This window comes from Falco rusticolus, chromosome 9 (genome assembly GCF_015220075.1).
Source record: "Falco rusticolus isolate bFalRus1 chromosome 9, bFalRus1.pri, whole genome shotgun sequence".
Taxonomy (NCBI): Eukaryota; Metazoa; Chordata; class Aves; order Falconiformes; family Falconidae; genus Falco; species Falco rusticolus.
Genome location: NC_051195.1, coordinates 28703028 through 28717675, shown reverse-complemented (window position 1 = coordinate 28717675; position 14648 = coordinate 28703028). Strand labels below are relative to the sequence as shown.

General features: G+C 60.7%; 1 protein-coding gene across 2 annotated transcripts; it reads left to right on the top strand.

Moving 5' to 3' along the window:
- The first annotated feature begins 1261 nt into the window (after positions 1 to 1261).
- Positions 1262 to 13215, top strand: R3HCC1L (R3H domain and coiled-coil containing 1 like). Of its 2 annotated transcripts, none has more exons than XM_037400882.1 (7): positions 1262 to 1304; positions 6530 to 8013; positions 11710 to 11885; positions 12000 to 12070; positions 12189 to 12284; positions 12451 to 12591; positions 12773 to 13215. In XM_037400882.1, the coding sequence occupies exons 2-7, from the start codon at positions 6544 to 6546 to the stop codon at positions 12826 to 12828; spliced, it is 2010 nt and encodes a 669-aa protein (XP_037256779.1). In that variant the 5' UTR covers positions 1262 to 1304; positions 6530 to 6543; the 3' UTR covers positions 12829 to 13215. The 2 variants fall into 2 exon arrangements, with proteins under 2 accessions (XP_037256779.1, XP_037256781.1); XM_037400884.1 differs by having other exon boundaries at positions 1280 to 1373.
- The last annotated feature ends 1433 nt before the right edge of the window (positions 13216 to 14648 follow it).

The window sequence follows — 14648 nt, the reverse complement described above, 5'->3', positions numbered from 1 at the left end:
CAGGAAAGTCTCAGGCATCAGCAGTCGCAGCCCTGTAGCTGTACCTGAGGAGGGATAAGATTCTTGGCACAGCCCCATGCACTGATGTCCCATGCAATGCCTCAGTGACGCCTTGTCGGGATGGCAGGTAACCAGTCCCTGGTCCCTCAGCAGCTGCACGACCTCTAGGGAGCTGTGGAAGCTGTGATGGCTGCCAGCTGCCTGGGCACCAGCCTCCCATCCCCGCCTGCGTGTGGGGCACCAGGCCTCCCTCACCTGCACCAGGAGCCTGCCTGGGAAGCAGCTCCTTAGGAATTGCACTGGAGAGCCTCGGCTTATTAGAAAGCACGTTGGGGTTGGGGTGGGAGGCGGCGGAGACCCCAGTCCATCAGCCTGACAAACCAAGGCGGCTGCAGCAGCCTGCCCCACGCCCCCATAGCCCCGTGTTCTGCCCCGCAGCCTGCGGTGACAGCGACCCTCGCGCTCCTGCATCCCCGGGCCCGGCCCTGCTGGCTCCCACCCCGCCCGCGGGAGACCCCGGCCCGGCTGCCCCAGGCGCCCCACCGGTCCCCGGCAGGGCCGGCCCGGCTCGGCAGCCTCTGCAGCACCGGCGCTTCGTTAGGAGATGGCGGCCGCGCCGGGCCCGGGCTGCTCCCCTCGGTGCCCGTTACCGGCCGGGCGCGGGCGGGCGGTGCTCGCCCAACGCCGGGAAGGAAGAGCAGCGAGCCCCCCGGGGCAGGCGCCTTCCCCGCCGCCACAGTGGCCGGCCAGCCGGCGGCGGGACGCGGGAGGGGGCCCGGCGTGCCCGAGCCCCCGGCAGCTCCCCCGGTGCCCCCCGGCAGGCGGGAGCGGGGCTCTGCCCGCACAGCCAGCGCGGCCGCGGCCAGCACCGCGGCTCCCGCCTGCTGTGTGACATTAAACGGTAACGGGAAACCCACGGCAGCCTCCCGTGGGGTCGCCCGGGGGCCGAAGGGGGGGGTCGCCCTCCCTCCCCCGCAGCCCCGTGCCCATCCTGCCCCCCGGCCACCCTGCCCTCGGCCCCCTCCCCTGGCTGCTGGCTGGTGCGGGGCGGAGGGAGGGCAGCGCGGCTGCCCGTGGCGGTCCCAGCCCCGGGGACGCGGAGGACCGGGCGGGGCCGGCGGCCTATGTGCCCGCGGGGTGCCGGCGCGGGGGTGGCGCGGCCGCCCGGGGCGCGGGGCGGTGCCGGTGCCGGTGCCGCACTACAGGTCCCGGCGCTCCCCGCGGCGGGACGGGATGGGGCGGGCCCGGTGGGGCGGAAGCGGCGGCGGCGGCGCGGAGCGGCGGGGGACTCGGCGCGGCCACTGGTAACGGCGGGGGCCTGGCAGGCAGCACGGCCCGGCGCGGCGCTCGGGACGGGGGCACAGCAGCCCCAGGTTCGCACCCTGCCCGGGTTGCGCGCTGCGCCCCGTGTCCCGCTCTCCCCCACCGCGGTGTCCCTGCCCTGACCCCCACCCCGTGTCCCAGCCCTTTCCCCCTCTCCGCTGGCACGCAGCCCCCGGAGTGCCTGGGTGACATGGCACGTTGCAGGCCGCATAACTCTTCCCCAACTTATTGAGTCATCAGGCGCTGCCGGCAGTGACAGCCCTCGAGGGCAGGGGAGTTATATGGCGTCCCCGGGCACTCGGCGGGCCAGGTTCCCACGGCTCGTAAAACGTGCCCACTGCTCCCAGGCGCTGGACGCTGTTTTTCACGGCTGCCTGCCTGCCCTCGCACCCCCGCCATCCTTCACCTGCTGTGGGGCTGGCACAGCTCTGGGGTGGCTCATGGCACGATGCCGGTGACCAGCTTCTGCCCTTTGTGTATTTTGGGGGTGGTCACGCTGGCCACCTCCTTCCTGGTCTGAGCACACCACAGGGCCTTGCTTTCCAGGCTGCTCCTGCCCTCCTAGTAGCTGCTTCATGTTATTTTACCTTCATTTTCCCTGACCGGATCTTGCTTTGTTTCCTGACTATGTTTCTTGGGTCTTTTGAAAGATTTTTGTGCTCTGGCTGGTGTTTGCAACGCCTCTCTGCTCGGTATCATCTGAAAATTTAATTGTAATTCACTATTCAAATGAAAGTTTGGGAGGTAGTATAAAATGATACCCTTGAAGTTCAGCTAAATTGCGTCTTGCTTGCCTTATCCAAAAGCTTTGCCTAGCAATTCTTCCAAAATAACCTGCCCTGCAAGCCAGTGTCCTTCATCCAGGAGCCCATTGCGGTGGGTGTGCAGGCTCCTTCCTCCACCCGTTATGTTCTGTGCTAGGGAGGGGCACAGGGTTTATCCTGTGCCAGACTCTGGTTTTGTCGTCCTTTCTCACAGACAAAATCAGCACCTGGTGTGCTCTGCCTGTCACTAGGGCCCTGGGTTCCTCCTGGCACCACGTGTGTGCTGGCGGGTTAATCGGTTCGTCTTGGCACCGGCCACACCAGCCAGGTGACCCTGTCTATGTGGAGATGCTGGTTTTGCTTTCCCTGCAGCTGTTTCTTCGAGGCCTCTGCCTCATTTGCATTTCTCTTGTTAAAAACAGTAATTTTGCCCTTTTGAATCATCTTTATTTTTGAGCCATCATTAATTTTCTCTCCCTTCTTGTTTATTAATAGATCTTTTCACTTTTGTGCTGATTCTGCCTGAGTATATTTATAAAGTCCTTTGTATTCCCCTTAGCCTGCCAGCTGTTAACTCCTTCTGCTGGTTTGTTGTCCCTTCCTGCCCCCCCTGCAGCTGTGGGGGGACATTATTGACTTACAAATCCTCCTCCTGTCTAAAAGGTTCCCCTTCTCTTGTTCCAGGCATCTCCTAAGAGCATCTGTTCCAGGTATCTCCTAAGAGCATCGCACATGAAAGGCATGATTGAAATCTCTTTTCTCAGCGCCTTTGATGCCTTCGCTGCCTCCTTGTATAGCCAGTGTTTGCTCCGGCTGCTGCAGAGCATCTTTCTCCTGGCAGCAGGGGACAGGGATGTCTTAAAGCCCACAGGGCTGCAGGCAGGCGTTGTACGGGATGCAGCTTTCTGCTTCTTGAAGTGCTTTGCTTTGCTTCATGCTGGTGGCTCTGTGTTTTTGCTTTTGCTCTGCCTCTCCTTGCCAGGCATCCAGGTCTTTCCCTGGCCCCATCACCTGCTGCGTGAGCTGGGCAGGCTGGGCTGGAGCTCTGGTGAGGGCAGGAGAGGTGCAGGGTAGCCAGAACCTCTGATGGTCCTTAGCTGGGCTGCTGTGCACCGATGTTGTGCAGTCAGTGAGCATGCCATGGCACGTGCCTGGCATGGGATGAGCCCTGTGAGCAGCGGGTTCCCCAGCAGGGCTGTTTAGAATCTCCTTGTACCTGTCTTTTTATTAGTCTTGTTATTATATTTCTTTTTTTTCCCTCCAAAGAGCCCAATATGCGGCAGGCTGTAAAGAGTGACATTGCGGGTGCACGAGCCGCATGTTGAGGCTGCGCACGGTCCCCCAAGGCTCCCGGTCCCCCAGTGTTGCCATCCCTGTTCACCATCAAGGCTTTAAGGTTATCTGCTCTATCGACGGGAGTATGGATTGAGTGGAATTAGAAACCTCGAAGGCTAAAAATACAGCTCCCTGCCAGGAAATGCGGCAGCCTGCTGGGAGGGCGCTGGGTGGCATCGAAACTTTTCCGGGAACTGGCATGCTCCGGTGTGAGCCCTGCAGCCTCACATCCGCGCCCATCCCTGGGTTCCCTGAGCAGTACTATGGCCAGCTTCTCTGCCCACAGTGGAAGAAGGCAGCGGGAGCTCTGGCTTTGCTGTCGGATTTGTGCTGCAGGTGTCCTCACCTGCCAGGCAGGGATGCAGATGGTGGAGGTAATCTGGCGATGCACTGTGCAGTGTGAAGGAGGGTGTGTGACGTGGTCAGCCCTGTCTTGCTGCTGTTTGTGGGTTCCTTCCCTGGATAGAAGAAGGAGAGAAATCAGGGAAAAAATGCTGCACGTCTGCTGCAGATGGTCACTAGAGGAGAAAGGCAGGCTGGTGCTGGCACGTCCCCCGGGCAGCTGCTCTGAGGCCTCACAAACTCTTGCCATGAGCACAAGTTCCCCATGAGTAGTGTGTTCTTGTGGATGGTGTGAAGGGAGCTGGTGCCTGTGGGGAGCTCTGGCCACCTCCTGGCTGATGCTCCAGCATCCCCCTTGCTACGCCAGGCTGTGTTGTGCTGGGCTGGTGGGTGTTATGTGCCAGGCAGGTGGGCAGTGCTCCCACTGCCACTTTGACTGTGGTATCATGGCATGCTGAGTCTGGGGCTGCCTTTCCCTGCTTGGTGCCACAATGCCAAGCTGTTTTGGTAGCTGGCTCTGAGAAGCAGGGCAGCATGCGGGACAGCACGGGCCCTTTGGGGGATGCACTGGCCATCGCCGCCTGGGGTGGGCTTGGTCCTGGAGTCTGGAAGCAGAGGGTTGCCCTGCCCAGTGTAGTGTGAATGAGACCCGAAGCCAGGGCCGTTGCTCTGCCTCCCAGAGCATGAAATCGGTCGGTGCCGATGCGTGGCCATGGCATCGATGAAGTGTGTAATAGGCTGGGGGCAGGAGCTGTGCTGCCTTGTGGGGAAAAACCAAACCATTGCAGCATCCCTGCCAGCATGGGCGAGTCACCACCTTGCCATGGTCCTCCCTGGGCTGTGGGAAGCCGCTCTTCCCCAGCAGCCTGCGGCAGGCAGAGGCAAAGCTATGCGGGGAGAGGATGCTCCCAGCACCAGCCGTCTGGCTAATGCCGCACCATCTGCTTTGGAGGGTGAGGCAAGGTGAACGGCAAGCTTTCGAGGAGCCCATAAATCCTGTGTGCAAAGGCTCTTGGAGGTGACTTGGGATATGCGTGGAGCAGTGCTGCTGCTGGCAGCTCCCTGTGCTGGAAATTCTTGGGAAGCAGAGACTGGGGCGATCAGCGATTCCCCCCCCAAGGCATTCAGTGATGTCCCATGGACCGAGATTCTGGGCTTGGCTGGAAAAAGTCCTTAGGAGAACGTGCTTCGGTGCAGTTGGGAGCCCTGTGTGGTTGGAAATGGTGGTGTTGGGGGTGGGGTGGGGGTGTCCCAGTGCCCCCACCTCTCTGGCACCCAGACTGCCACTCGGCGACAAATTGTATAATGCCTTGGGACTGAAAAATTACTAATACAAACCTTGGCGGGTTTGTAGGATACATTCCTTTCTCATGGTCGATAAAGATAAAGGGGATCGTTCTGCTGGCAAAATTAGTGTATCAAAGAGGGGGAAAAATATGACAAGAGCTGCAGAGGCAGAAAAATGGTTGGGGCAGCTCCAGGATGGTGTCCAGCATCACTGCAGCACCTGTGCCTGCACCTTGTGCCGTGGAGGTGGGCAGGAGTGCACGGTGCTTCTGCCCACCTCCACAGCACGAGGCACAGGCACCACGGTGATGCTGGGGAGCACGGCCCTGCCCAGGCTTGCCAGCAGTTTCCAGAATGCCGTGAGAGACCCATCCATCAAGCTGAGGCAGTTGTCTGTTTGTCCGTCCGTCCGTCAGGAGGCACGGGCAGTCCCGGCCGCTTTCCAGCCAGCGGTTGGCCTCCCCTCGCCTTCCCGGCACCGCTGCCGGCTGTTGGTGAGGGGCCGCGGGGAGCGTTCGCGCCTCGGTCGGGGGCTGCGTGGAGGGGAGGCTAATGTACCGGAGGTGCCTCGGAAATGAGAGCCTTGGATGGGTTCCTGGCCCTATTGATCCGCCGGCAGTTTATGCATCCTGACATTCATAATCTCGGTCGGCACTGATGGTCCAGATTAATGGGCCCGGGGGCTGTCCATCCGTCACTTCACATTAATTACTGAAGAGGTGTTTTTCCAGTGATTTACCTGACAGCGGCCCGTGATGAATCCCCCTAAACGGAGTGGGCAGTGATTAATCACGGGGCCCTGGCCCAGCCCTACTCTGCCTCAACCACAGTGCAGCCCCCCACGCCATCCGTCTCCATAAACCCTGCCTGATGCATATTTATAGGGGCAGGGGGGCCCGGCAGCTCGTGGCGTGCCTGCTTCTGCCAAAGATGATGAAAAATAAATCTCTGCTGGGATGGGGCAGCAGGTGAGCAGGGCTGCGGCATGCTAGGGTGGCAGCCGTGGTCCTCTGCCGGGGTGTCCCTGGGCTGGGGCTTGGTTTTCTGGTGCTCTGCAGCTGCCACAGACTTCTCTGCAGTTTTTGATGCATGAATGGTACAAGGGCTCTGTGGCTTGCTTCAGCTGTGGACACTGGCCCCTGGGGCTGGGGTGTCCCAGGCAGCAGCCGCCAGAGCAGGCAGGTGGGCACCTCGGTGATGCTGGCAGAGTTTCCCTGCTTTTCCCAAGCCCGGTACGCCTCACCAAAGGCTGTAGTGCTGTGGGGTGCTGCAGGCACCAAACCCCATCTGCAGATCTGCTGCTGTGGGGACAGTGTTTGGGCTCTGCTATCCATCGCTGCGCTGGCTGCTGTGGGAGCGAGTGTGGTTGCCAGGCTGGGACCCCAACCCACCGACCTGGGCAGGGGCTTCCCCCTGCATGCCCATCTGTGGGGCCACTGGGATGCGGGCAGGGCGGTAACACTGTCTCTCCTTGGCAGGCAGCGGTGGCACCATGCAGCAGGAGGTGGAGGGCAGCCGGCCGCGCCGTCGGAAGCCTGACATGGCCCTCTACGTGCCCAAAGCACGGCGGGAGAGAGCGGTGCAAGTGGTGGGTGATGTGCCAACCGGGCACCACCGGGAGCCCGAGAACCACTGCCTGGCACGGGACACTTGCCAGGGTAGCGGCGAGGGGCAGAGACGAAGCCCCCATGCCAGGACACAGGCGGGCAGAGCAGCAAGGAGGGAGAGCAAGGTGCATGCTGGCCTGAAGGAGCCACGGGCAGCCTCTGCAGGGCACTGCTGGAGGCCGGGAAGCAGCTGCTCTGTCACACCGGAGGCCCCGGGAGCATCACCCAGCACGTGGGAGCTGTGCCCAGATCTGGTCGTTGCCCAGCCCTGGGATGGGCAGGACAAAGCATCCCATGGTGAAGGTCTCAGAGAGCTCAGCCACGGCCACCGCATGATGAGGACTGACCCTGACCCTCCATCCCCAATGAGCACCCAGCCTGGGGCTGTGGAGGCTACTCCTGAGCCCGAGGGCAACCCCGCTAGCCCAATGCCAGCGTGTCAGGCAGGGCCGAGTGGCGTGTTGGAGCATTTGGGGGACAGCACACCAGATCCAGCTGGGGACCTGTCCCAGAGCCCAGGAGAGGGTGTCCTGCAGCCAGCAGGGGTGGGCAGCCAGGGCAGCGTGGCCAGGCTGGCGTGTGAGGCTATGGGTCCGAAAGCCCAGGAGGAGGAGAAGGAGTGGGGAGGGTGTCTGCTGGCAGGGCAGGGTGAGGGCTGTGCCGCTGGGGTGCCAGAGGAGGAGGTGGAGAGGTGGGGAGGCATGGCTGAGCTTGCCAGGGAGAGCACCTTGGGTGCACCAGGAGCCAGCTGTGAACCCGGGTGCTCAAGGGGTGACACGGGCGATACACTAGTGCTCCCAGGGGAGAGCACCCCAGGGCAGGGCACGGGCAGTCTGTCCCAGCTCCTGCTCAGCAAGGAGGAGAGCGCTGCTGGTGCCAGGCATCCCGGTGGGGAGGGCAACCTGATGCCTACTGCACAGGGAGCAGACGGCACCTCTGTCTGCACAGACTGCAGCGCTGTGGCAGAGAGCGGCCCGCTGGGTGCTGGCAAGGAGCCAGCGAGTGGCATGTGGGAGGGAGCACCCCTGGAGAGCTGTGAGCCCCCCCCATCCCTGGAGAGCCACGAGCCCCCACCACCCCTGGAGCTGCTGTGCCACAGCGTAGAGGGCCTCTCACCTGCAGCCTGGGCTGAGGAGCCGTCTGGGGCAGGTGAGGACACAGGCTTGCTGCAGCAGCACCACTGCAGCCAGGAGTCCAAGGAGGAAGAGGAAGGTCTCCGTAGTGGCTCCCCAAAGGAAGGGCAGACCAGCGCCAGTGCTGGAACCCTGTGCCAGGCCAGCCCAGGTGCCGAGGAGAGCTGGGACGTGCTGTTTAACGATGATGGGGACTGCCTGGACCCACGCCTGCTGGAGGAGGTATGTGCTGCGAGCCAGTGCCCGTGGGGATTTGCAGGGATGGTAGCTACTGCCTGCTGGGATGCAAGGACAGGGTCCCCGAGGGTCAGCTGTCCCCATGTCCTCCTGGGTGAGTGCATGGTAGGGGGTGCTGTGGCCATGTGGCCAGCCTGCCAGTGCTGCCTGCTGTCACTGCCAGCCATCCCTGAGGGTATGAGCTGCCTGCTGTGCCAAAATGCCTGGGACCTCCACCTTCCCCCCGGGCGGGTTCCCATCCCTTCCCATGGGGCTGGCGAAGGCTGGGGGAGATCTTTCTTCTATAGTACATAAAGCACACCTGGTAAAACCCGCTTGAGCACCGTAAACTGCAACTGCAACTGCACCCTCATGAAACCAGGGCTGGTGATAAAGAAATGGGCTGAGACGTATGGGTTCCCACTGAAATAGCAACAGGATGTTTCCTCAAAACTATGGTTTCTTAATCAGCTTTGGCTCGTTACCATCCCCTCCTGCATGCGTGTTGCTGAATTTACTACAATTAGCTGCTTAGCACCAGGACCTACTCTGTTTTCTTGCTGTTTGCAATGGAAGTTCAGTTTCTGCAGCGAGGCTGAATACCCCTTATTGCATTTTAAATCAGTAGCATCAAACTGGTAATTTTCCAAATGACATTAATGTGCCCAAAGTAACAAACAGCGCTAATATTGTTACAGCCAGCGTCTGTCCACCCTGGGCTGGAAGCAGGGTGTGGAGTGGCGGGTGGTGGCTGATAACAGCATCTGTGAAGGGATGAGATTAATGCAAGAGCATCCTTACCAAGGAGCACTGGTACCCACCTTGTCCGCAGGGCCATGCCTAGGCTGACAAGCCTTCTCCAAGCCCGGTGTGGGCCTGGGGCAAGGTGTGGGACACAGAGCTCACATCCGGGGCTGCTTGGAGGGGGACATGGAAGGGTATTGGGTACCCCCATCCCTACCTGGCTGTCCTCCCCGCAGCTGCAGTCCCCTGCCCTCCAGCTGGGAGGTTGTGGTGAGCATCGGTGCAAGAGGGACAGCACTGCCAGCTGGTGCATGTTGGGCTGGCACTGGCTTTCCATGGGCTGGTGCTGTGGGCATGGCTTCATCCTCGGGCACAGCAAAGTGGCTGCCTGGCCCTGCCAGGGAGGCAGGTCAAGGAGGACCTGTGTTATGGTGCAGCCATACAATGCTGCAGGCAAGGTTGTGCTGTGCAGCGTGGGTGCTTAACTCCAAGGAGCTCTGGAGTATCTGTGTTAGCTCTCCTGTGCACAAGCTCTGAGCAAAGTATAAACCTTCCAGGGAGCTTCCCGAGATGGGTGAATAACAACCTGAATAAGGGATTTATCAATTAAAAGTTGCCATCTTCACCCCCTGCAGATTCCCATGCCAAGCGTGGTGCTTCCTTGAGCCCTGTGAGCTCTCGGCAGGTGGACGCAGCTGCTCAGGGAGGGTGCAGGCTCTTGGGGAGATGGAGCTGTTGTTAATGAACAAAAAGGACAAGAAAATTAGTAGCATTCTTCCTTGTAGCTGAATCCTTATGCGACGCAGATAGCCAGCAGAGAGCAAGATTTATGACGTTCTGTGTGGAGGAGAGATTTCTGATAGTGGACAGCTCTTTAATCTAGCAGGAAAAAACACCATAGCAAGATCCATTGGCTGGAAGCTGAAACCAGACAAATTCAGAGTAAAAATCAGTTTGAATGCAGGGGGTAATTAAGCACTGCGACCATTTCCTTGCAGGCTCGATGGAGTCTCCATCAGCCGGCACGGTGCCTGTGTGCCGGGAGCCGTGGCGCATGCACGCCAGCCTTCTCTCCAGCTCTGGAGGTGCGCTCTCGGTGAGCGAGCGGCAGTGTGAGCGAGCAGCCACAGACCCCTCTAATGTGCTCCAGCGAGGGTGTGTCTTTAGAGAGCAGCGAGGCGCAAGGGACAGGCTTCATTTTCCATGGCGTCCTGTCTCTGCCATCCATCTGTCCATCCTTCAGCAGACCCTTCCCAGGGTGCCTGCCAGGGCTGGGGGCTGTACCCTGGCTTCTGCTCCCTGCCCTGTCCCATGTCCGGGGGGCTGCAGGCGTGCTGTGTGCCCATGCTGGCAGCGTGGGGGGGACCTGTTGAGCTGTGCCTGCCGCGTGGCTGAGCCTGGCTGCCAGACGGCTCCCGTCCTTGCCGCCCCACCACACTTGGTGATTTGTGAAGGTCAAGGACCTCTCTGGCACTCTGTGCTCCTGCTCTCTAATCATCTTCCCAGCGCCTGGGACTACCCGAGTGCTTTGCTCCCTCAAGCGGTGCTGTAGGGCTTCATCCTGCCCAGGGACGGCTCCTTCACCTCCCCCGAGGAGGCAGGGGGTGCCTGATGAATGCACTGCGCTGCACAGGGTGCACTTGGTTAATGGGTGATGGTGGTGGGGCAGGCGGCTCAGTCGGCGGTGCTAGCCTGTCCCGTGAGCTCCATAACTCAGCTCTACCCTCCGCTGGCATCCAGCCGCCCGGGCAGCACTCCCCTCACCTGCCGTGAATCCATCTTCCCCATAAAATTGTCGGAATGAGCACTTTTTATTGACTGAGCTGGCTGGGATTTATGGACTCTAACCTTCCAGCCATGGTGTGCTGTGCTATGATCGCTTGGGGGATCGGGCTGGGAACCTGGCTGAGTTATGTACCCACTCCCCAGCACCACGCTGGCCCCACGCTCTGGGGGGGATGGGGGAACTCTTGCTGGCTTTGGGCTGTGCCTGTCCTGGTGTCTCAGCTAGGGCAGGGCTGTGAATCCCCTCAGATGCTGGCATGGTGCGGTTTGGAAAGCTGGGGTGCAGTGAGTGGTGCGGGGTGGTCCACCGGCACCGATGCTGCAGGGCGGAGGGGAGTAGCTGCACCTCCATGTTGTGGCAGTGGGAGACTGCTGCCCACATTTTAAAATGAAGGTTGGAAAATAGGAGAGGTAGAAAAACACTACAGCCATCATCTTTTAGGGCTGGAGAAAGTGCCCCACTGTGAGATACTAAGGCGTGCAACCCGTGTAGCTTATCAAGAAGAAGATTGAGAAGGGACTTGATTAGCATGAGTAAGTGCAGTCACGGGGAGGGGACTGGGGACTGAGGATTCTTTAATCCAGCGAGATGGAGAACGAGAACCGCCGGCTGGAAAGCAAAGCCAGACAAACTCAAATGAGAAATAAGGCATAAATTTTTAGCTGGGCAGGTGATTAACCACCAGAACTTGCTCGTCAGGGGAGTGCTGGCTTTTCCATTTGGCGTCTGGGGTGCCGATGGGCTGCTCTGGTGCATGTGCTGCAGCTGAGGCATGCTGAGCCTGGTGCTCCCACATGGCAGTCAGATGTCAGTCTTTCCTCCTGAACTTGCTGTCTTGCTCCTTGTTGTTCCCCAAATGTATTTTGGGTCAGCATGTCACTGTGGAAGGAGGGGTGTGCTTGGCGGTGTACGCTCTGTCTCACCAGTACCATTCCTACTGCGTCCCTAGTGGGACCACAGAGCATGGCAAGTGAAGGGATGCTGGTATGGGAAAAGCAATGAGAGCTCTGGTCAATAATTCCTAATATGTGAATGCCATGAATCCATCTGCAGTGTTGGGGCAGGGGGTGAGGGCCAGGCCACTTCGCAGGGAGCACTTGCCATGGATCAGGAGCTGGCATGGGGTGGGTGGACATGGGTTGCTCAGTGCTGTGCCTCTCCTACCCCTGCAGCTCTCAGGGGGTGAGAAGCACCGGGAGAGCCAGCAGTCACCCCGCTTCAACTACTACGGGGCTGAACCCACCGTACCAGATCTCAGCGATGCGGAGCTGCCCCATGTCATCGAGATCTATGATTTCCCCTCGGATTTCCGCACTGAAGACCTGCTGCGTGTCTTCTGCAGCTATCAGTGAGTCTGCTGGCAATGCCCTGACCCTGGCCCTGGGGTCCCCTGCCTGGGCTCTGCTCTGGACCCCTGCCTACCCAGTGCCGATGCCTTGTTGAGCTTCCCTCTTTCCGGCAGGAAAAAAGGCTTTGATATTAAGTGGGTGGACGATACGCATGCCCTGGGCATCTTCTCCAGCCCCATAACAGGTACTGCTCCCAGTTCGGCTAGGGATGGGCAGAGGGGAGGCTTCCCTGCCTCTCCTGCGGCTGGATCCTGGGCATGGGGCTGGGCCTGCAAGCAGACTCTACTGCTTTCTCCCTGCAGCACGTGATGCTCTCAGCACCAAGCACCTGATGGTGAAGACGCGCCCACTCTCCCATGGCACCCGCGCCTCTAAAGCCAAAGCCAGGGCGTATGCAGGTGAGTGATGGTGCCCCGAGGTGGCTTGTGCTTATGCAGTGTCTTTGTCCTGATAACTGGGGTGTGATGGAGCAGCTGGATGGAGCAGCAGTGCTGTGGAGCCGTGCCAGCTGCCCCATCCCTCCCAGGATGCCCCTACTGATGTCCCCTATCTCCGCTCACCCAGACTACCTGCAGCCGGCAAAGGAGCGCCCTGAAACATCGGCTGCCCTGGCCAGGCGGCTGGTGATCGGTGCCCTGGGGGTACGCAGCAACCAGACGCCAGCTCAGCGAGATGCTGAGCGGAGGAAGCTGCAAGAAGCCCAGGGTGAGATTTGGATGCTTGGGAGGGGTTGTAGTTTGGGGGGACCCTCCTCATGAATGCCCCTTCTCAGAGGCTGCTGAGTGGGAGAGGTCTGCAGCAGGATGGGCACTGGCCATCTCCATGGGGAGCCGAGTGGCTGTGGGGTGGTGGGAACGTGGGGTTGACTCTCCTCTTGTCTCTGCAGAGAGGAAGCGCCTGGAGAACAAGCAGCGGGAGGATGCCTGGGAGGGCCGGGACTGAGCTGGGAGGCTGCACATTCAGTTCCACTAGAAACCCCGCTGGGGTGTCCGGGCCCCTCTCTGCGGGCAGGCAGAGCATCCTGCATCTCGAGAGCTGGGATAGATACTGCACCGTATCCAAAAGCACCAGGCTGCTCCACTGAAAGGGCTAAGCAGGACAGGTGCAGGCTGGTTGGTGCCATGCAGATGCTGTCACTGTCAGGCAGCGCTGCCCATCCTGCCCCGGGCAGGACCCCCGGTGCTGCCTGCTGCAGTGGAAGCAGCAGCAGGACGCGGGGAGCTCAGCAGCAAAGCTGCAGGGCTGTGCGGGGCAGCCCTGGCCACCTGGCAGGGCCTTGTGAGCAAGAGTTTCTGTCCTATATTTTGCTAATAAATACCATTTATTTTATTTGCCTGGCCAGGTTGTGGCTCTCTGCGCCCGTGCATGCCAGGGGAGGGTATGTATGCTGGGGGCTGCTGCGCATGGTCCCTGCCACCATGGGGGTGGATGTCCACACCTCCCCAGTGGTGGGTGTCCACAGCGGGTGGGGGAGGGGGGTGCAGGCAGGAGGTGTCGGGCAGGGCAGCAGGCAGGAATGTGCTGGCAGGGACCCTGTTTACTTCCGCGGAGCAGCTGTGGCCCCAGACAGCGGGGCCCTTGTTGGCGTGTGGGCAGGGCTGCGTTCCCAGCCCTGTGCGGGGCTGTGATGTGGCTGCACTGCTGGCCCTGGCGGGCTGGGGGCTTCCTGCCCGTCCTCAGGGCAGGGACGTGGGTGGGTGGCTGGGACCTTCCTGTGGCTCCTTTGCTTTGCATCGTCTCTCAGCACCTGAAAAACAACCCTGTGTGCCCCAGCACTCCCACCCTGTAGCCCTCCCCAAACTCTTGGGGCCATGGTTTGTGGGGCTTCCCTGCCCTTCACAGCAGGTAAGGATGGGGATGATGCTTTTCTGCCACCCCTACCAGCGGTTTGCATGGTTTGGGTTGTGACTGTGGTGCCCCAGCCTGTGTTGAAGGGCTTGTGTGGCTGTCCTGTGTCCTCTGGCTGTCCCCCAGCTTGGTGGCAGTGGAGCTGGTCATGACCCTGTGGTGGTGGCTGCCTGCCCCTGTGCCGGTGGTGCTGCCAGCTGGGAGCCATCTCAGCCACTGTGCCCAGCCGCTCGCAGCTTGGCTGGTGGAAATTTCAGGGCGTGAGGCTGCTCTCATGTGGAAGGCATCTTCCCAGCCATCCGGCATCCCTCGAACCCCAACTCTGGGCGGAGCGAGACTCCGCTGACACCGTCTCTTGCCACAGCCTCAGGCCACCCCAGTGTGTCACCACTGTCCCCAGCGGCTCGTTCATGTGCAGGGACCATGACGTGTGGGTGCAGCCTGTCCTGTCCTGTGCCGACGTAGGTGCTGGCAGCCCCCCACCCCAGGCTGGTGCCTGCAAGCGAGGTAGGGACAGGCATAGGTGTGCAAGGAGAGGGGTGGCACCGCCTGGTAGCTGGCTCACGGGGAGCTAGGCAGTACAGAGCGTGGGTTGGTGGCATTCCCATTTATTTGCCTTTACTGAAAAAAAAAAAAAGCTAGAAACCACAGGAGGAAGGAAACACAGAGAGCAAGGGCACGGTGTTTCTACCCTGTGCCCAGGAGCAAGGGCTTCGAGGGCAGAGCAGCCCCATCACTGCTCCCAGAGCTGAGGAACTGCCAGGGCAGCCTGGAAAGCCCAGCACGACGGCTGCAGCCGCGGTGGCCGGTGGGCTGGCTGCCGGCCCATGCTGCCACAGAGCTGGCTGGGTCCCTTTATGTGCACAGGGTCAACCAGTTCAGGGACAGGGTGCCCTGACCAGTGGGGACTGCTG

Bases quoted from the DNA above. Each gene is read 5' to 3' on its own strand.
- R3HCC1L (XM_037400882.1), top strand. From the start codon at position 6,544: ATGCAGCAGGAGGTGGAGGGCAGCCGGCCGCGCCGTCGGAAGCCTGAC. The intron at 11,886-11,999 runs GTGAGTCTGCTG...TCTTTCCGGCAG, and splicing joins CGTGTCTTCTGCAGCTATCA to GAAAAAAGGCTTTGATATTA. The intron at 12,285-12,450 runs GTGAGTGATGGT...CCGCTCACCCAG, and splicing joins CAAAGCCAGGGCGTATGCAG to ACTACCTGCAGCCGGCAAAG.